The sequence below is a fragment of the Corylus avellana genome, chromosome ca3, assembly GCF_901000735.1.
Source record: "Corylus avellana chromosome ca3, CavTom2PMs-1.0".
In the NCBI taxonomy this organism is placed as follows: Eukaryota; Viridiplantae; Streptophyta; class Magnoliopsida; order Fagales; family Betulaceae; genus Corylus; species Corylus avellana.
The window spans coordinates 6,972,703-6,994,507 of record NC_081543.1 but is presented as its reverse complement, the minus strand read 5'-3'; the positions used below and the strand labels follow the sequence as shown (position 1 = coordinate 6,994,507).

At 39.4% G+C, this 21,805-nt stretch overlaps 1 protein-coding gene across 3 annotated transcripts in view; it reads left to right on the top strand.

The window, feature by feature from the left end:
* Positions 1-12,827, top strand: part of LOC132173817 (succinate-semialdehyde dehydrogenase, mitochondrial) — a 34,128-nt gene extending 21,301 nt beyond the window's left edge. For all 3 annotated transcript variants that reach the window (XM_059585433.1, XM_059585432.1, XM_059585431.1), the window contains 9 exons: positions 3,784-3,850; positions 5,694-5,779; positions 6,083-6,115; positions 6,224-6,256; positions 7,077-7,177; positions 8,725-8,810; positions 9,019-9,125; positions 9,202-9,279; positions 12,498-12,827. In XM_059585433.1, coding sequence (XP_059441416.1) covers positions 3,784-3,850; positions 5,694-5,779; positions 6,083-6,115; positions 6,224-6,256; positions 7,077-7,177; positions 8,725-8,810; positions 9,019-9,125; positions 9,202-9,279; positions 12,498-12,536 — 630 coding nt within the window. In that variant the 3' untranslated portion in view covers positions 12,537-12,827. The remainder of the gene's footprint in view (positions 1-3,783; positions 3,851-5,693; positions 5,780-6,082; positions 6,116-6,223; positions 6,257-7,076; positions 7,178-8,724; positions 8,811-9,018; positions 9,126-9,201; positions 9,280-12,497) is intronic.
* Positions 12,828-21,805: the final 8,978 nt, after the last annotated feature.

Below are 21,805 nucleotides of genomic sequence, written 5' to 3'. Positions count from 1 at the left end.
GATAAAAGGTTGAGGGTTAGAAATTTGCTTAGAAGTTGGAAGGCTGATGTTGTTTGTTTCCAAGAGACTAAGATGGATTTCATTTCGTACAATTTAGTGAGGAGCTTATGGGGATGTCCGTATGTGGAGTGGTGCTTTGTTCCTTCCATCGGGGCTTCGGGGGGTATATTGCTCATGTGGGACAAGAGGGCTGTTGAGAAGGTAGATATAGCGTTGGGAAGTTATGTGGCTGCTTGTTCCTTCAAGAATATTGAGGATGGTTTCGAGTGGGCGTTTGCGGGGGTATATGGTCCTAACAAAGCTATTGCTAGGCATTTACTTTGGGAGGAATTGGCAGGGATCATGAGTTGCTGGGATGTGCCATGGTGTATTGGTGGGGACTTCAATGTCACTCTTTATTCTAGTGAAAGGTCAAGGGGAGCTCATTCTCGGTCGGCAATGAGGAATTTTGGTGAGTTCATTTCGGAACAGGGCCTCATGGACCTTCCCTTAGTGGGGGGGATTTCTACTTGGTCAAACAATAATTCTTGGTCTAGGCTTGATCGGTTTCTTGTTACCCCGGATTGGGAAGCCCGCCAGTCGGACTTGCGCCAAAAGAGGTTGCTTCAGGTTTGTTCCGATCATACTCCTATTATTTTGGATTGTAGCTCTCATGAGGGAGGTAAAAGGCCTTTCAAGTTTGAGAATATGTGGCTTAAAGTGGAAGGTTTTGTGGACAAAGTGCGCAGCTGGTGGGACTCGTATCATTTTCAGGGCACTCCGAGTTTCATCCTTTCCAAGAAGATGCAAGCTCTAAAGTGGGATTTAAGGAGATGGAATGCTCAAGATTTTGGCAACGTGGGGGTTCGTATTAAGGATCGTATGGAAGATCTCAAAGCTCTGGATAGGGTGGAGGAAGAAAGAGGGTTATCCGCAGAAGAGATCGAGAAGAAAAGGGTGCTCACTAGGGAGTTAGAAACCTCTCTCCTTCAAGAAGAAATTAGTTGGAGGCAAAAATCAAGAATCCGTTGGTTGAAAGAGGGTGACAAGTGTACTAAATTCTTCCATCGGATCGCTAATGCCAACCGTAGACAGAACTATATTGAGTCTTTGAACATTCATGGAACTACTACCTCTGATCAAGAGGCTATTAGTAATCATATTACTCGCTTTTATGAGACTCTCTTCACAGAGTCTCTTAGCTGGAGACCGAGGTTGGACAATCTTCATTTCAATATGTTGGAGGAGGAAGAGTCTTCTAGCCTAGAAGTTCCTTTTGAGGAAAGGGAGGTGTGGGAGGTGGTCAAAAAAATGGATAGGGACAAGGCTCCAGGCCCGGATGGTTTTTCTATGGCTTTCTTTCAGGATTGTTGGGAGGTGATCAAAAAGGATGTCATGGCTGTTTTTGTGGAGTTCTATGATCGAGGTAAATTCGAAAAAAGTCTCAATGCTACATTCATTGCTCTCATTCCGAAGTCGCATGGGGCTTCCGATCTGAAGGACTTCCGTCCTATTAGTCTTGTGGGAGGGATTTATAAGATCATTGCGAAGGTCTTAGCCAACAGAATGAGGGGAGTCATGAACCGGGTCATATCCAATCCGCAAAATGCTTTTGTCAAAGGTAGACATATTTTGGATTCGGTGCTTATTGCCAATGAATGCCTGGACAGCCGTCTCAGATCCGGGGATCCCGGCCTCTTGTGTAAGTTGGATATGGAGAAGGCTTATGATCACATGAACTGGAAGTTTCTACTCTATTATTAAGAAGGTGTGGATTCGGTGACAAATGGTGCTCTTGGATTGAGCATTGTATCTCGTCCGTGCGGTTCTCGGTGTTGATCAATGGTTCGCCCTCCGGTTTCTTTGTGAGCTCGCGTGGGGTTAGACAAGGTGATCCTCTATCGCCTTTTTTGTTCATTTTGGTCATGGAGGCTTTTAGCAGGATGATTAATGCCTCCATTAGTAGGGGCTTCATCAACGGGTTCTATGTGGGTGCCAGGGAGCATGAGCGGGTTTCGATCTCCCATCTTCTTTTTGCTGATGATACTTTGGTGTTTTGTGGGGCAGAACCTGAACATGTTAGATTTATTAAAGCTCTCAGTATTGGCTTCGAGGCGGTTTCCGGGCTAAAAATTAATCGGGCCAAGTCTGTTTTGGTCCCAGTCGGAGATTCAGTTGAGACGGATGAGTTGGCCGGCGTTTTGGGTTGTGGCACTAGCTCTCTTCCCTTGAAGTATCTGGGTCTTCCGCTAGGGGCTTCCTTCAAGCAGTTGGCTGTTTGGGATGACATGGTGGAGAAAATTGCTAGAAGGTTGGCCTCTTGGAAGCGTTCTTATTTGTCCAAGGGGGCGAGGCTCACCCTCATCAAGAGCACCTTATCCAATCTTCCCACCTATCTTCTGTCTCTGTTCCCCATCCCTATTTCCGTGGTGAATCGCATTGAGAAGATTAAACGGGATTTTTTATGGGGAGGTTTTAAGGATGAGCCTAAGTTTCATTTGGTCAGTTGGCACGAGGTTTGTTCTCCGATTGCTGAGGGAGGTCTAGGGATTTGGAGCTTGCACCTTTTCAATCAAGCCCTCTTGGGGAAATGGTTATGGAGATTTGCAAATGAGAAAGAAGCTTGGTGGAGAAGTATCTTGGTGGCTAAGTATGGGGTGGTTTGGGGTGGTTGGCATTCAAATGTCCCTCGTGGAACGCATGGGGTGGGGTTATGGAAACACATTTGCGGGGTTTGGAGGTTGTTTTGTGCCACTTCAGATTAGTCCCTGGTTTGGGGGGGAAGGTCAAATTTTGGGAGGATTGTTGGTGCGGCGAGACGCCTCTCAAAGATGCTTTTCCGGGTCTTTTTAATATTGCCCGCAACAAGGATGCTTCTATTGCGGATATCCGGGAGTGTGTAAATGGGATGGTGCACTGGAACGTTACTTTTACCCGTAGTATCCATGATTGGGAGGAGGTGGCCTTAGCCTCTTTCTTCTCGCTCTTGTATTCGTCTTCGATTCGGGGGGAAGGGGAGGACCGAATGTGGTGGATTCCTTCAAGTAAAGGGAAGTTTGAGGTCCATACTTTCTACAGGAGGCTTGCCTTTAAGGAGCCTAACCACTTCCCGTGGAGAAGGATTTGGCGTACTAAGGCTCCTTCGCGAGTGGCGTTTTTTGCATGGTCGGCCGCCCTTGGGAAATCTCTCACGCTGGATAATGTTCAGAAGAGAGGTATTGTTGTGATTAATCATTGTTGTATGTGTGAGGTGGATGGGGAGTCCGTGGATCATCTTTTCCTTCATTGTGGGGTCGCGCGCAAGTTGTGGGAGGTTATCTTCTCTCGCTTTAACTTGAGTTGGGTTATGCCTAGAAGCGTCATGGAGATGTTTGCCAGTTGGTGGGCGGGAGGTAGAACTAGTAGTGCCGTGGTTTGGAAGATGGCTCCCCTTTGTCTCCTATGGTGTCTTTGGAAGGAAAGGAATGCGAGATGCTTCGAGGATTTGTCGAGAAACCTCGAGGATCTTATTCACTTCTTTTTGTACACTTTATTCACATGGACAGCAGGCTGGCTTGCTCCTTTAGTGATCAATTTTTCTGATTTTCTCTTTATGTTCTCTTCTTCTTTCTCCCCTACTTAGTTGCTCTCTTGTATACTTCCTGTGTACTTGGGTTACGCCCCTCTGTGCTCTTAATGCATTATTACTTATCAAAAAAACTATTCTGTTATATGGTATTTATCATTTACTTTAACATTCTTTGTTCAAGAATATTTTTGTTTTAGTGGTTTCAGTTACTGAAGAATTGCAATTCATTATTGCAGCTTGCAGCAAAGTTCCGTAATAGTGGACAGACATGCGTTTGTGCAAATAGAGTTATTGTGCAAGAAGGTATAGCTGGAAACATTGTTTTCATAGATTTATTCGTCTGGTTGATACTAATTTCTATTCGGTTTATATTGGTCTGCTCGTAGATTGTTGAAATTAGATAAACTGAATGAAACTCTCAGTGTTTGTGGAGACCCTAATACTATGTATGGGTGTATGCATGAATCAATATTGTAAGCTTTGGTGCTATGTTCACACTAAGAAACTGTTGCACTTTAGTCACAATTATACGACTATATAATGAAGTTGCCATATCCTGCGTGTAGGAAAGTCCTTAGCACAGGTGACACCAATTTGCATAATAATTGTGATTTGGGCAAAAGTTGAACTGCTAGTATTTGGAGATGCCCAATTAGTAAGCTTAAAACCAACCAATGTGGGATCATTTTTTAACACTGCCTCTTAGATGCTAGTACAACAAAAATAGACAAAATCCAACAGAACCAAATGAATTCAAACAGAACCCCGAAAACCACATTAATATAACGGACCCTACCAGCCCAACGGAACCAAAGAAAAACATAACCAAAGGTGCCAAACGCATGGAGTCTAAGAACAAACAAACGATTAAACTGAGCTGTGATAACAAGTTAATACATTCAACCTATAAGTTTAAGGTAGGAGTTGGGGAGGCCCAACTGGTACCTAAACCCACAACTAAGCTCAAATGATACAATGTGAGATCGTTCTTCAACAACCTCCTCCCTTCATCCCTATATATATTAATACGTACTTGTGTGTGTGTGTACCACCAGAAGTCCCCTGCTTGAGTTGACTCCACAATCGGAAATCTGGGATCTTCTTCCTTCCCAAATGCAAACTCTGAGGTAGATGTCCCAACTGCCTCCTGTCCCTTCAGCACAAGCACCTCAAATTTATCAGATGAGCCCTTCAACAACAATGGCAAGGCTGGAAAATTCCTTGGTCCCACAAGTGCCTCCGCAAACGACATATTCTCCCCCACGTAGTCTCAGCGCCAGCCTTGTCTGACCCGCTCTGGGTGCTATGACTACTGGAATGGAGCCCATATGACACCTACCATGTCAGGATTGGAAGAACTGCATAACCACTCGTAGCTCCGCGGTGAAGGATTTCCAGCCCTTACCATCTCTCCCTTCTGGCACTAGGAAGAAGCCCCCCTGTCTACCCTCCCCCATACTCAGCTACCTCCAAGAACTGCCCAAGCTTATGTACATCGCTAGGCAAGGAGAGCTGGGAAGTCAACTCTGGAATGTCTTCAAAATTCCTTTGTCCCCTTTAGAACCACTGCCTTGATGGAGGTTAACAGCCAATAAATATTGACTTTGCCCAAGCATAAAGATCGGACAATACCCCTGCTCCTCTCAAAAATCCTACACACTGGAGACCTTCCCTCCCACCGCCAACTCAAACAATTTGGATTCAATATGACACCACCTTGACAACCCCATATAAGAAGAGAAATGCTGGAACACGCTAGCACGTGCCGAGAGAGAGCAATATGATTTTGCTTCCTATGCTTTAAGTATGGTGATTTTGTCATTTTCACCCTACTGTATTCCTGCTATTTAGTTTCAGATAGTATAAGACTTGTGAACTCCCATATGATGGAAGAGTTATAGTTTCAGATGTGGCTGTAATTTTGTTTTATTATCAATAAAATGCACTCATATCAATTGCTGGTTCAATTTTCTTCTTTTTCCAGCTGCATGCAAATGTTATGTTCTGATTCATCAATATTTAAAATACTTTTCACTACATGGTCTTAACTGTTTCATTTGTCTGGATTCTTATAACATTTGCTGGTATTCTCCTTCCAAATATACTGTTTATTTTCCTTTGCAGATTTAATAGCTTTGCTTTGCAGGTATCTACGAGAAATTTGCAAATGCTTTTTCAAAAGCTGTCCAAAATCTCCAAGTTGGGGATGGCTTTACCGAGGGTGTGGCCCAGGTAGCATTTGTAATTGTATTCTGTGTCAGATTTCTGTTATGGTTACCTTCTGGGCACCTTGTCATTTGTGAAGCTACTCTATACTTCATGCTTTCGTTAGAGTCATGAAATGATAAAAATGATATTGTCCCATTGGTTTGTGACATTTGATATCGAACTCTTTTATTTTGCGTATCATGTGACACATTTGTATAGAAATGTAGTTTTTGATGGCACTACTCTTAATTGTTTTTTTCCTCTTTTGTCCCCAATGAGATGTAACTAAAGGATTAGATTTCAACTTAACTTTTCATTTCCTCACAGGGTCCTCTAATCAATGAAGCAGCAGTGCAAAAGGTATGATTGCTTTCAATTTTTCCAGTTTCCAATAAGCATTATATTGTGATCTTGCTGTCGCTTATATGAATTTCTCTATTACTTGGACCTTTTGGTTTTGCCTTGCAGGTTGAATCGTTTCTTCAAGATGCAATCTCAAAGGTTTGTCCTCTCAGCTATGCTGTTGAATTTAGTAATTTCTGAGTAGGAGGATGTCACATCTTATTGGTGTTATAAGATTAACTTTACATCATTGAGTACCTACCATAGAATTTAAGTGTCTATTTATGAAAGAAGGATGCTTACTTGGAAACTAGTGTGACATGGTGGCAAGTGGAATGACCTTTAGATGATGTTGGTTCTGCAACTCAGGCCAATAATGGGTTAGGGGCTTGTTCATCCTTTGGAAGAAAAAAGTGCCACATGTTAGTGTTTTATGTTCTCCCTTATTCCCAACATGCTATGGTGCCCTGGGGTGGGTAGGAGAAATAGGAAGTCGATGATTAGCGGGAAAAAGAACCTTATACATGGAAGATATCATTGTTCATCTTTGATGTGGCACATGACCAAATGCAGTATTGAGCTTGTAATCAAGGAAGTGTCAGAAGCAGAACCATTTGGAACAGTGCTTGACTTTTACAATGCAGCTGCCAAATCAAAATCACTGATAACTGATTAGAAGACCTTTTGCTAAATCATTTGGAACAGGGTCCTCTAATCAGAATCTTTTCTTTTTTCTTCTTCCATCGCTTTGCATTGATAACTGAATAGTGTAAACAAAAATGTAAAAGTCAGCGCCAAATTGAAGGCGGGTGTAACAAACATTTGTTAACTTCATATAATACTTTGGTTTTCCTTTTTGCTCAGTATGCAATGTTAAATGTATGAGGTATAATTCAGGAAAAACATGCAATTGCATAGACTTTTCTTTCTTAAACAATTAATGTAGTATGCATCTCATTAATTACTATTTTATTTGAAGGGAGCAAAAGTCCTACTCGGGGGTAAAAGACATAGTCTTGGAATGACTTTTTATGAGCCTACAGTTGTCAGTGATGTCAACGGTGAGATGCTTCTATCAAGGTAAATGCTTATTTTCAAAACTCCACATGTTAATCGTTGTTATACTTTCACGTTCTTTATCATAGGTGAGAGGCTTGTAGTTATTCTTGTGCATGTATATTCAAAAGAAGCAATTTTTTTATACTGTGCCCTTTACAATAGCGGTGTCATTGTGTTTATTATACGAGGGTCATTTCTTTTAACTGTCATGGATGAGTTTCTAGAGGCAAGTAAACAAATAATGTGTGAACTTGATCCTGATCTGCTAATTGTGTCAGAATTCCAAACCCTTACCAAATCTGAATGTTGTATAGATAATATGACGTGGCCTGTGTAACCTGTTTGATATATGATATAAAGTTCAATTCACATGGCTCACCGATTAATTTGACAGGAAATTGACCCAATGATATCATTAATTATTGTCTCAACATTTTGTTTGGAATATTGGACCACTTAATCCTCCCTTTTCAAATGTAGCTCAATTATGGGTTTGGCACGTTATCTCAAGTATGAGCTATTCAGTACGTGTAAGATGGGCCAACCTAATTCAGACTCAAACAAGATTAGGAATTTAGGTCAAAACCAAACCTGCTAACTTCATTTGGCTTTGAGTCATGTTCATGGATTGTGTGTACTTGACTAATGGCTACTGCACACCAGAATCTGAAGTTTTATGGTCATAAATAGAGTTTCTCTCATTGAGGAATGTTATCCTTGAGTATGCATGCATTGATTTATAAGTGTGCTTGACTTAGCAAGCTGGATGTTATTGCCCATGTTTTACAAATATCCTTTTTTTTTTCCTGTCTGGTTGACATTTCTCTATTGTGTTAATTTAATTTGCTTGTTAACAATCTTCTATTAGCATGTAAAGATAACAAAATTGTGCTTGAAAGTAAATTCTAAGAGTCAGTTCTTGTGGAATCGAAGCATTTGTACATGCCAAGCATTAGATCACGATGATCAGTAATCTAGTATTTTTTATTAGGGAAAAATAAAACAAATAATTTTTTACTCTCGGTGTACTAAGGTTGCGCCCCTCTGCGCTTTTGATTCATAAATTTTTACTTATCAAAAAAAATAAAACAAATAGTTTTTGTTTTCTGGGGTTTCTTAAAGAATATTGTGTATGTAATTATTTTTGTATCAACTGAGAATAATTGACCAATGTGACTCTGGCATGTTTCGGTGCACTCATTACTTTGTTTCAAAGGAGCTTTGCTGGAGATCGTTTTGCTGATATGTTTTTAGTTAACAGAGTAGCTCAAGTTTTTTGTATATCAGCATCTCTCTTGAATGTTTTTGAACATGTATTATCATTAGAATCTATTTACATTTTGCTTTTAGTGTTGTTTTATTCCTTCATGCTTTTAGAGCGTAGATTGTTTCACCTGTGACTTATATGGCAATTGGTTTCCACTCGAAGTCTATATTGCTCGTATGGTAGTGGACACTTCTGAGTCTCCAAAATTTTGATCTGGTTGTGTGCTTAAAAGTATTAATCTTTAACTACATGTATTTTGCTTGTTAGTTTTTATGCACTTAAGCATTTTATCTTCTATCAGAGAAGAAGTATTTGGACCTGTGGCACCACTATTGCGGTTCAAAACTGAGGATGAAGCTATCCACCTTGCTAATGACACCAATGCAGGTTCTTTTCTGGACATGATATATATTTTAATACCTCGAATTGAAAACGTACAAAAAATCCTGCTCTCTCTGTGTCTCTCTCTCCTGATTCATAAGAATTCCATTTTCACTGTAGGTCTAGTAAAGTTGATCCATTTTGATTCCAAATTTTGTAATTTGGTCACTATCCCAATTTTATGCTTGGCTGTTTTTCTGCTTACTTTTGGTAGGTTTAGCTGCTTACGTATTTACAAACAACATTCAACGTTCATGGCGTGTGTCTGAAGCTCTTGAATATGGACTTGTTGGTGTCAATGAAGGCGTAATTTCAACAGAGGTTGGTCTCTTCCTGCACCCACCAACAAATTAAAAAATAATTGTAGATAGCTAGTCACCTGTATGTTTCAATGCAGGTGGCTCCATTTGGAGGTGTTAAGCAGTCTGGTCTTGGACGGGAAGGTTCCAAATATGGGCTGGACGAATATCTAGAAGTAAGAATAATACTCATTTTTTGGTCCTTTTAATGCAATCTTTGTCTTTCTTATTTTTAGTCCTTCTTTGTTTTAGCGTCTGCATTTGTGCTCGCATGCGTGTACTATTCGATAATACTCATTGACTCAATAAGCAGCTATATTTGTTGTTACACTCTGCTCTCTCTCTAGAATGTCTCTCTCTCTCTCTCTAGACTCGGATGAATTTCAAAATTTGAATTTTTGAAAGTTTTTTCTGCGATCGGTGGCGCGGCTGGTGCTGCGCGTTAGGGTTCGGCGTATGGAACGCAGATTCTCTTTTGAAGCCAAAACCTTCTGCCTTTCGGCAAAGGTTGGGTGTCCTAACTTTCGTCTGGAGGAGAGGAGAAAAGGTTTCGTGGGGTATATTTACGCGAGCATTCGGTGTTCGTCGTGGTTGGTGGAAACGGTGGAAGTGGCGATTCAGGTTCAGGTGAAGGAAGAAATTGCCAAATCTTACCGTGAGGGTGATAAGGCCATGATGGTCCACGGGGGAGGTAATAAGGCCGGTAGGTTCTTGGAGGTATCGGTGTTGGCTGAGGGTGGTCGTAAGGGAGTCATTTGGCTTCCGGAGGGACGTTTTGGGAGGGGCTGGCGGCGTTTCGCGGGAGAGCTTCGGCAACTGATGGCGGCACAGATCAAGTCGGATGGTACGGCGGAGTCGGGGGTTCCATCTTCGGCGGGGTTTCTAATGGATGGTCCTTCTTTGGGGGGCGATTCCGGGAGGTCTTTCGTGGATGTCCTTCGATCTTCTCCGGGCGTCGAGGCGAGAGCAGTTGAGTATCCGAGGTCTCTCGATTTGCTTCCGGGGTCGTCTTGGTGGGATTCGGAGTATGACGGTTTGGGGTTGCGGTCTGCCGTGGATTGCTCTGCGTTGGAGAGCTTGTCTTCTCCTCTGGTGGAGGCGGCTGGTTCAGTGAGTTTGAGGAAGAAGAAGAAGGGCAAGATCGGTATTAGTGGATTGATGAGGCTTCTAGGGCAAATCCAACGTAAGTTGGACTGGGTCTGTGCAGGGGTTGTCTCGAAGCCCAATCGCAGGAGTAAAAGGGCTCGTTTTTTGGGCCTATCAACTTCTGCTTTGGGTTGTGATTCCGGGTCGGTCTTTGAAGTGGGTTTGGGTCAAAATTTGGATCCGGTTCAGCACTTGGATCCGGATTTCTCAGATCCAGTCCATAACTCTTTCTCATTACCTTTGGAGTCTGTATCGGCTGGGATTCCTCTAGCCTCTGAAGAGTGTTTGGAGCCGTTTGCTAGGTCTTCTTTGAGTTTGCAGGTTACCGGTTTGGATTCCGGCGATGGGTCTTCCCCGGCAGTGTTCTCTCTCTCTCCGGTGCGAGTTTTGGGCGAGATTGTTGGGTCTGCCGGTGACGGGTCCTCTCAGGGGGCTACTTTTTCCCCTTCTGCGGAGGCTGTACCGGCGAGCACGTTGCGCAGGGACTGGGAGGGCTCTCTTTCTTCGATGCCTGAAATCTGCCGGGGTGCGTCTGTGTCTTCGGAGATTTCTGATTCGGCTCGTCTTTCTATTCTCAAGGAGGCCTTCGCTGTTCCTTGGGAGGTGGACTCTCCGGCGAGCTCTTGCAGGGATAGGGAGTTTCCTTTTTCGGGGGAGGAGGAGCTGGTTGTTCGTCCTTCTTCTCCGGAGAAAGGTTTGTTTCGTCGTGGGTTCTTGAGTCCGAGAGCTGTCTCTCCCGCTCCGGTGGTGTTGAAGGATTCTTTGTCTTCTAAGGGAAAGGACCCTGTTCTGGTTCCCTCTGCGCCGGTGGAGGTTCAAGCTGGCTGTTTTCTTTCCCCTGCTACTACCTCATTGTTCTCGTCGCAGGGATGCACTTCACTCTCGACTACTTCCCTTCTCGATGGGGCGGTTGAGATGGGGAGGAGTCTTAGCCGTCCTTTTCCTCGCATGACAGAGAATGGTACTCCCATTTACTCCTCTAAATCCTCGTCCCAACTGTTTTATACCCGGAGGGTGAAGGAAAAAGTCGCAAAGCAGCTGCATAAGAACAAGGATCTGCTTGCTGAGGTTGAAGTTTCTGCCCCTAAGGTTGAAGTTTCTGCTTCTAAGGTCAAGGGGTTGAGGGAGCACAATAATCTGGATTGCTCCATCTCTCCGGTGAAGGGCCGGCGTCGGCGGGGTTTTTTGGGATCGAAAAATGCTTTTTCTTTTCCCCCTGAGGTGCACTAGGGTTCCACCTGAGATGCACTAGGGCTTTTCTTGGGGTTTGGTTGGGTCTCTTGTATTCCCCTTTGGCTGGGTGTTTGGTTTGATTGGGTTTTTCTGGGTTTTTGATTGGTTTGTTTGGGTTTTTTCTGGGTTTTTCTGGGTGTTTTGATTGGGTTCCTTTGTATACTTTATTGTGTACTTAGAGGCGCTTTGCGCTTTTTTTTGATATATACTACATTACTTATCAAAAAAAAAAAAAATTTTCTAATTGACTCTCTGATTAGGAAAACTTTTTATTTTTTGATTTAAAGCAAAAAACATATTGATGTGTTTACATATGCCTTCTGTCTCTTTTATATTCCAATAAATAGTTACACATGGCTGCTTTTGACATAAATTTTTAAGATACAACTTCCAATTTTTAAGAAATTACAAACAACTGCCTCTTTGGAAACTCTGACCCAGGAAGAGAGAGAGAGAGAGAGATTTTACTAAAAAAATGAATAGAAAAATAAAAATTTAGGAAACAAGAGCAAGCTGATTGTAGTTATGCGCTAGAGAGACGAGAGTGAATGGATTGTAATTAATGGGAGAGGGTTTATATATTCAGATGGGTTAAGTGATATTTAGGTCAATTTTATCCATTTCTATTATATATAACGTCTACTTTGGACAGTGGGGGAATGGGGCACATTGCAACATTTCGTTACAATTAGGGGGTCAATCACCCAAATTGAATGTTTGGTCAGACCTTATAACAAAGGTGTTAGTTTGGATGGTTTGCCCTTATAATTAAAACATCTATTGTTAATGCATCTTGTATTACCTAGTTTTGGAACAGCCCTTTGAAAATAACACCAAAATGGAGCGATTACTTGTTATTTTTTCCTTGGTTTTCACCCTATTGAAGTTGTTCTTGAATTATCTACTCATTCACTATATTATATATTGGCTCAAAAGTTTGGTCGTCTCCTATACAGTAATATGCTTATACCTGTTTGCTTTCATTTTGAGGCATCTTTCCATATGATGGTTGCAGATGAAATATGTGTGCTTGGGGAACATGAACAGCAATTAATGTGGAAGGTCTACGCTTGGACTGTTGCCAAGCTGTGCCAAGCTGTCAGCACATGTTTAACCTGCTTCCGCCTTCTTTCAAACTGGTACTGGTAAATCTTTACACAAATGTATCTAAATAAGTGTAGACTTGCCAAGGCTTAGTTGAGTTGAGTTGAGTCGAGTCGAGTTGAGTTGTATCTTGGTGGTCCTATATATTGTTAGGGCCGTTTTTGCATAAGGTCGGTTGATGATGTTTACCTTCTCAAACTTACAAGTGAATTCTATTGATAAAATGGTTCCTGGCTGCTCATGCAACCGTGTTTTGTCAAAATAAACGTGTGCTGTGTGGTTTTATGAATCCTGTGATTGTACCTGTTGCTTCATCGTGTTGCACCAAAACTGGAGTTCCATTTTCTGATTTGAAGCAAATTGGAGTCTCTTAGTAAGGTACCTTAAATTAACTAGAAGCTATGGCCGTTCTCTAGGTACTTATTTTGAGTTGTGTGCTGTGCTGATTAGATGTTTTGTATTATTGATTAGTGGTGTAAAGTGTATCCTGTGTGCTGCACACTGTTTCTTCTCAATGGATTTATTTTTATTTTTTATTTTTTATTTTATTTTATTTTTCAAATTTTAAAAAAACACAAGAAACTAAAAAACTAGGGGCAAGTTGTCGTGGGGTTGGGTCGGGATTAGTTCAAGAATTGAAACCACTGGTTGGAGTGTTGGCAGCTGGCTTGGAGCCTCTAAATTCACTTCTAGTTCTTATTCAAAGGTGGAGTTTAGGTTATGTTTTGTTTCGACATAAAATGAATTTAGCATTTTCAAATATTTGACTAGAGAGAAGCATTAGTCATTCAAAAACATTTTTCAATTAACCGTAAAACGAAACAAGTTCTTCAAAAAATGATTTATATTTTTTTATCAGCCCATTGCCCTACCCCCAAACCCCCTTTGCCACCCTCAGATAACAAAACGCCCTGAACTCCTTACAGTCTTTTCATCACAATATGGTTATGTTTTAAGGCCTTCAAATGCACTTTCACTCTCTTGTCCCTATTATGTACCCCACAATAAACCTACCAATCAATGCCAACCCTAAAGACAAGGAGGAAGAAGAGACGGGAATAAACTCCCGCGCCGGACTTAGAAGTTGAAGCAGGTACTCTTCAATAGAATTGACTCCCACGCTGGACTTAGAAGTTGAAGTGGGTACTCTTCAATAGAATTGACACTTTGCTTGTGCACTCTTTCTATTGTTCTTTAGAGGGTAATTTGGGTTAAGCCGCATGAAAATTGAAGGACTATTTGCGTTTTGGTGAGAAAGTGGAGACCCTTTGAGTACCTCGAAAGGTAAAATCACCATGAAGCAGCCAAACCTAGAAAGTTGATCGCTAAAAAAAACTGAAGTACATAACGCAGTAAACTTACAAACCCCCTTGTAACCTATATAAGCTTCTTACTTGCCTCCCTACTTCCTTACCATACCACACCAAGACTTCAAGCTGTTGAAGGTTTAGTATGGTGTGTGGTTTGAAATACAAAGTTCAAAAGAGGAAAAGCAATGGAAGCTCTCAATAATAGCTCTCTTTGCACACAAATGTGAAGGTAGGCAACCTCTCAAAAGGTTCTCAAGGCTTAGATTTCGCAATTAATACAATGAACATTCTTATCTGTTTATAGGATTGAGAAACCCTCTACTTCTAAGTGTAAAAAAGCTTTAGCTTTAAGCAAGAATTCATGCGGTGTGAGGACGTGTGAATTTTTGTTTAGACACTCCCTAAGGCTTGTTGACTTCAGTGTGACACCTCAGCAAAATTGGGACGACTTGCTGACGGTCTTCTTGATGATACTCTTGGGCATTTTGCACGAGTACTGTCAAGACGGTCTTCTTGTGATTTATCTAATGGTGCTCTCGGGAGTCCCCTTTTTCAAGCAGTGTCGGATGTCTATCTGGCGGTCCTATTGAGGGTCCTCTTGGGTAGGTTCTTGATGTCTTTAATCACGATTCACATTTGGACGATATTTGACGGTCCTAAATGTAGTTGTTAAAATAACCACTTGCATAGAGAAATTTGTACGTATATGTAAAATCTCAAAACTTATATTTTCTTTATACTATACTATATATATAAAAACCTCTACATTCCATAATACGGAGAATTAAAACAACAATTCATAACATGAAAATGAATGCAACAGTTAAAACGTAACAATAGATATCGTATCTCATCATTTACATGATCATGCATCATTTTTTCACATACTCATGCTTTAACATACTCTCACTTGATTGCTGAAGTTTGTTAAGCGTATTTTCCCCTCAACCGTTGGGTTGCTACAATTTATCCATCTTATAGCTTTGAGGGGCAAAGTGTATAATTCCACTTAACCGTCGGGCTGTTATGCAATTTTATTTTGGGTATTTTTGAGATTAATCTTTGAGTTAATGCTAAAAAACAAATAACACCTTAAATTTTTATTTTCATGCTTTTTTTTTTTTTTAATTTATTATTATTATTATTATTATTTTCAGTTTTAACAGCGTAAGTTTATCAATAGACTCTTATATTACATTTCCGAACAATTAGTAACGTCCTTGCATCCAAGGCGGTACGCATCGTTTTGTGAAGTTTCAGACTACATGTCGACATACATCATTTAATCATATCCTACGTGTCATACCAAAATGACCCGTTTTGTTATGTTACCGAGGCGCCCCTTATTTTGTCGAGATGGAGAAAATTAGAGTGAATAGTGAATATGAGGAGGAAAATTAGAAATCTAGGTTCACTGCAGGTCTTCTGGTGGCATTAGGATAGCTCGAATCACATCAGCATGGTCATTAAGATTTCAACGTAACTCTAGTGACAACTTAGAGGTTTATCATGGACTAGGTGACAGAGCTCTTGTAGTCTTTTGGAATAGCTAGCGTTAGGATGTCAAGGTGGCGATCCAGGCAACGATGCTCTTGGGAGTCCACTGGAACAACCAGTGTTAACATGCCAAGGTGATGGCCCTTGTGACGGTCATTAGTGATTGTGACGTCCTATGTTGCCTAGGTGTGGAAGATATGATGTGTTTATATGAAAAACACTTTCATTAAATAGTATGAGGCCTGTTGGGGGTAAACCCAATAATAAAACCGTGCGGGCTTGGCCCAAAACGGACAATATCATATCATTTAGGTGTGGGTGTTATAAAAGGCTTGTTAGAGTAGATGCCTTAAAAAAAAAAAAAAAGACGTAGTAGAAATATGAAGTTGCTGGAGCCACATCAAGGAGTATAAAGATGGCAGTGTACAATAGGTGTGTGTGTGTAGCAGTTCTCAATGAGTAAGGTTAAACTGGAATTAGGGTTCGGACATGAAGGACACTATTCGGACATGAAGAAGACAATATGCATCATTGGAGAGTCATGTCTCAAGATGAAGGACTCCTATCCAGACATGGAAGGCAGTTACGTCAAGAGAACCCTAATCGCGTATGGACATGCATTTAACCTGTTAAGATGCTTCCTCTCAGAAACACAGTTTTATGCCTTTTAAAAAGCTAGTTTTGTTTGTCTTTAGAATATCTCACAAAAAATTTCGAAACTTCATAGAGGTAGTTGAGAGATTGGTACCAAGTCCTAGTTGTGTTGATACACAAGGGTCTTGGGGTTTGTGCCAAGAGTAGTGATTGTGTGTTAAAGGCTCTTTATAATGCCCCGTGAAAATCAATTAACTAGTAATTGACTCCATAGTTTGTCTCCTAGCCTACATCCCTTACGGGACAAGACTAAGGGATCTTAACCTCTCCTAAATGAGAGAATACATCAGAAGACATTAAACTACAGGAATAGAAAGCAATAACTATAAACCACAAGTATAATCACCAAAGTAAAGATAAAATCATCATAACATAAATAGATCTCTTGACTGTACTGGTCAAAGACCAATCATCAAAATAAACATATTACAAACCATAAAGATAATTGTCTTGCAATAAAGTAATAAGATCAACGCATAATTTTAAGTAATGCCAAAGAGATGACAATCTCTATCGTATCCGCCCGTGTGGTTCCTCCATCATCTTACATGGACTTCAATCAACCATATTGGATCCAAATCTTCAAAAACGATTCTAATAAAATCCTGAGCAATCACCCAAGTCCAGTCCGTAGGCATCCTCTTCTAAGCTAGCTAAACCGCGCAATTTGTAAATCATGAGAGAAAAATAAGAAGGGGTAAGTTCAAGGACTTAGTGAGAGTTAATGCACATAATACCCATACCATTTTAGTAATGAATTCCGTTTAGTAAAGAATGCAACATTTTAGGTATGACAGGCCATGAATGCAATACATATATAATATATGCTATAATTATGAATAACAATGATAGTTCAACAGTATGGTCTACCCTAAATATTACCCCTTATCAGCAGGGTTGACACTGTTCCAAAGGACATGTAATACAATTCCGGTGCCCTGACCATTGTACGCTATCGTCCATAACACTAGTAGCCCGACCGAGTCTGACCTCGGGTGGCCCACACCCAGGGACGGAGCTAGGAAATTTTACGAAAAGGGGCTAGCCAAATTTTTTTTTTCTTCGGTTCTTTAGAATTTTTTTATTAAAAAAAATTATTTTGGTTGTTTTTTATGAACTAAAGACTACCGTAAGGGCCAAAAAATATATTTAGTGGGTATGGGCCAACAAAATTAAAAATAGGGTCTTTTTTTTTTTTTTTTTTTTTTTTTTGAGGGGGCCAAATGATAAAATTAAAACTTTAACTTTACTTTTTTTTTTTTTTATAATTTGTTTTTTACTTATAATATATATTTTTTTTCCTTATTTTGGGGGGGGACCATGGCCCACCCCGGTCCCCCCCTCCCTCCGTCTCTGCCCACACCACTAATGATGTATGTCATATAGTGACAGCCCGTTAAGGCTGTGCCGGTCACGAAACAACCGTTGGATCCAAGGCTCATATATCAACATACACTTTTAACCATAAAGTTAATATGTATAGTAAGCCCATGGCCGTTATCCCGCACTTACCGGTGTATCATGTCATACAATATAATTAATCTTGTTCGTATTTTACATGCATGTTTTTACAAGTCTTAATGTCATTATCTTGTTAAATAGCACATTTTCACAAATGATAGAGTTCATGTGCAGCAAAGTGTATATCGTGAGAGTTGTAAATATACATGTTTTGGTACACAAAATAGTCATGCATTGCAAAAAAATAAATGGTGAGCATTATGTGAGCTAAAACTCACCTGGATCGTGTAAATTCTCTAAGTATCCCTCCAAAAGATCCATGTTTTCCAAATCTGTGGAAAACCTACCATTAGTTCTAAGTTCAACTAAAACGAACCTAGAACATGAAAACATGAGATATCGGATGACTGGCCAAAGTGGCGTTCCCTAGAATGCTTTGGGTCGTACGTTCGGGCTCTTGGCTGTACGTTCGCCCAAAAGGTTTAGGTAGAACCTCATTTGTTCCAAACGTCCTCCTATCCTCCCAAACTGGTTCTAAAGCTGCAAAAAAGAATTTCTAGAACCTCATATCTCATAATGATACCTCCATGCATAAGAAAATCCGTTCAATAAAGGTGAAACGTTAAACCAACTTAAATAAAGATTAAAGAGAAGCAACTTAACTAGAAGCTCAAAACTACTAACTAAGCTATCTATGAAATGTACAGCATAACAACTAAGTAAAGAACAAGCAAAGTTTAGAAGATTACTTCCTTGAAGCAAAACCTCCAAGAATCACCTCTCATTTTTGAGAACTCTCAACTAACCAAAAACACTCAAGCAACAACTCTAGGTGGGCAACATAGGCTAAATGGGGGGTAAGGGTTGTGTGGGGGTGGGGTATTTATAGGTGGGATAAAGTTGTGAGCGCTGCAGAGTTGTTTTGAAAAGCAGCGTACATATGGTATTATTCGGGCGTACATCCGCGTATTGTTTACACAGTAGACCAAATGCTGCATCGTACGTACGGGCATTAACCAGTGGTCAACCAAAAGTCAGCGTATGTCCGAGTGGTCCCCCATGTGTACGTTTGCGTACTATTTGCAGGCATACGTGGGTGGTCCCTCGTACGTACGTATGGTCAGAAAGTTTGAATTCCCCAAAATGCCCTTCCAGCTGTTCGTAGTGACCGAAAACCCAAATTAACACTCTAACTAAGTTATCTAAGCTTAGTTAATTATTTGGGTCACTACACTCTTAGAGTGAAGATCAATTGAAGTCTACTTGTAGGTATCCATAAGGAGACCACTCTTAGAAGATTGGCCAACAAGGAAGTTGGAGCAGAGACACGTGAGGAGCCTGGCATCATACGTACAGATTGTTTAAGTGAAATACAAGGGGTTATAAGTTTAATTTGCATGGATTTATTTCTTCTAATAGTAGAGTGATATCCCAAGTTCGATTGCCCCTGATATGTTTTTCCTTGGTGCAAGGTTTTTTTCTTCGTCAGATGTTTATTGCTTTGGTGACTTGATGTTATTCATTGCGTTTTAATTTGATATTTTTATAATTGTTATGTTTGTATTTGTTTCATTGTGATTGGGGTCATTACTCTTAATGAAAAAGAGTTGATTTTAACTTTTGTCTTCTTACAATGTTTGGATACATGTATTGTTCACGGAACAAGTGTTAGTATTCACCGAAATCCTAATTGTTGATTTTTAATTCCGTTTTTTCATCCCATCTCTCTCGGGCATTTATGTAACTCATATTTAATTAATCTAAAAGGGTATTTTATGTAATTAATCACCATTTTAATATTATTTGATGTGATTGATTTTTTTGAGCGTTACCTTTGCGAATACAGTGCAAAAAATTCTTTTATCCAAATCCCTGTTTAATCTTTTATAAACCAATGTTTTTTATTGTGCACCAAACAAGGAATTGCGCGCTTCCAAGATAATTTTCAGGGTGATAAGAGTCAAACAGAAGCATCAGTGTTTTAGTTAAAAACATTTCATGTCATAATCAAAATCTTTTACGTCGAATTTCAGTTGAGTAGCAACAATTTCATATCAAAATTGTAGTTATTACTAATTAATGGTATTAGTCTTAACCATTAGATGATCACACTTATAATTATTGATTATTATAGAAGAAATGATGCATTTTTTAGCAACCATGGTAACTGTCTGAATAGTTACCAAACATGAAAACTTAATGTATTATCTAATTGATTTAATCTTATAGAGAGAGATTGTAGAAGAATTTTTTTAATTATGCTTTTTAAAAAAATAATAATAAATAAAATTAAGTGGGCTATTTATAAAGAAATGATGCATTTTTAAGCAACCATGGTGATTAATTGTCTGAATAGTCATCAAAGATGTAAACTTCTTGTATGATCCATTAATTGATTTAATCTTACAGTTTCGATCAAAAATGGTTACACACATGCGTATGAGCGGAACTAGGATTTGAGGTGTGAGGGGACGGAATGGTTTTTTTTTTTTGGGAGATTGATGGACTTATATAAATACAAATTAAAGCATAGATACACATAATCTCTTTATATGTGTGTGTTTATATAAAATAAAAGCATGAAAGTCTTACATTGAATCTTATGGCATCACAAATACACAGTAATATAAATAACTAACAAAATAGCTTGAAAAAAAAAAAAAAAAAAACCCTAGGTAGCAAAAGGAACTAAACACAATTTATAGGGTCTAAGAAAAACAGTACCTTTGAGCGTGAACTCTTTTTCCTAATAATCCCTATAAGCCCCAAATAACAAGAAGAGAAATGGTAAGAGTCGAATCAAACAATGGTGCAATCATAAATGATTAAACCATCTAATTTGTGACAAATATTGTAAACCTAAATGCAGGGGCGGAACCAGGATTTTGAGTGTGGGGGGACGATTTTTTTTTTTTTTTTAATTGAAAGAGTAGGCCGGAGAGACTAATTATGGCTATCCTACCTGGACGTGACCATAATAGCACTTACCGAATACGTAGATATAATTTCATAGTAAATCACAAGTCATTTTTGTTAAAATTTTATTATAGTTACTTATTACCACTAACAAGTGAAAGAATGCCAAATAAATTAATGAATCCAAACCCATCAAATATTTAAGTTAATTAACAACAATGAAAGCTAAAAACAAAGTCTTGTTGCAGACAAACACAAGGGAGTAAAAAATTAATTTGGGGGGACAAATTTCTAAATTTGGAGAGACAAATTTCTAAATTTAAGAAGCAAATATATAAATATACCTATTTTAATGAAAATTTCAAAAAATTGGGGGGGACATTCGTCCCCCCACTGTTGTATGTAGTTCCGCCCTTGCCTAAATGATGACTGGCCGAAACGCAAGGACACAACTGTGGCAGGTGGCGTTTGGACCCGGACGGAGCTGGAGAACCTGGTGGTGGGGCGCGCGACGATTGGCATTAATAATTTTTTTTTTTTTTTTCAAAGCTTATTAACTCATTCCTTAATAAATTAACCATTTCCAAATTATAACATTGAACATTTTAGATAGCTTTTTAAGAATCAGCTCAATAACTTGCTGACATGTGTTAGCATGCCCATACGATCTGTCATTAAATTTTTTTTAATACTCTCCAATCATATGCTAAGATGTGTAAACAAGTAGTAAAATAATTGTAGGTCGGGACCAAATTGTTTTTTTTGGCTCGGAGACTATACTTACGGTCAACCTTTGTTGCATGGAAGCTAGCTGGGCTAAGAGTTATCTTCAAAGTGTGACATTGACGCTTAAAGGCTCTTATATTATATATTGAGAAAAAGAAAAGAAAAAACAAAAAAGATTAATTAAATACACGTAGGTCTGATCATACTGTCCGAGATGTGAGCTGCCTCAGTATGTGTATTCCAATCAAACTTGTCGTCTCAAAGGCAAAGGATATCTGAATATGACAAAGGAATGTTATATATTCCCCACTACAATGCAACTTTCAGCCCTCACACGTACCCATCTATCATTCTCTCTTCACACGCTTCGTCTAATAATCTCTCATCCTATTTATTTTTAAAGTTTAAGCGAAAAATTTAAGAGTAATATTAAGGATCATTTTTTTATTTTTATTTTTATTTTTAATTTTTTTAAAGCTGATGTGACTTTTAAAATCACCATTAAATTTTAGATGAATCATACTTGAATTTTGATTAAATGGTGATTTTAAAAGTCATATGAGGATAAAAAGATGGTCCCTAGCTAACATTACTCAAAATTTAAATTTAATTATCGATTAATATATAATAGAAAACATCTTTTTATCCTCTTTTT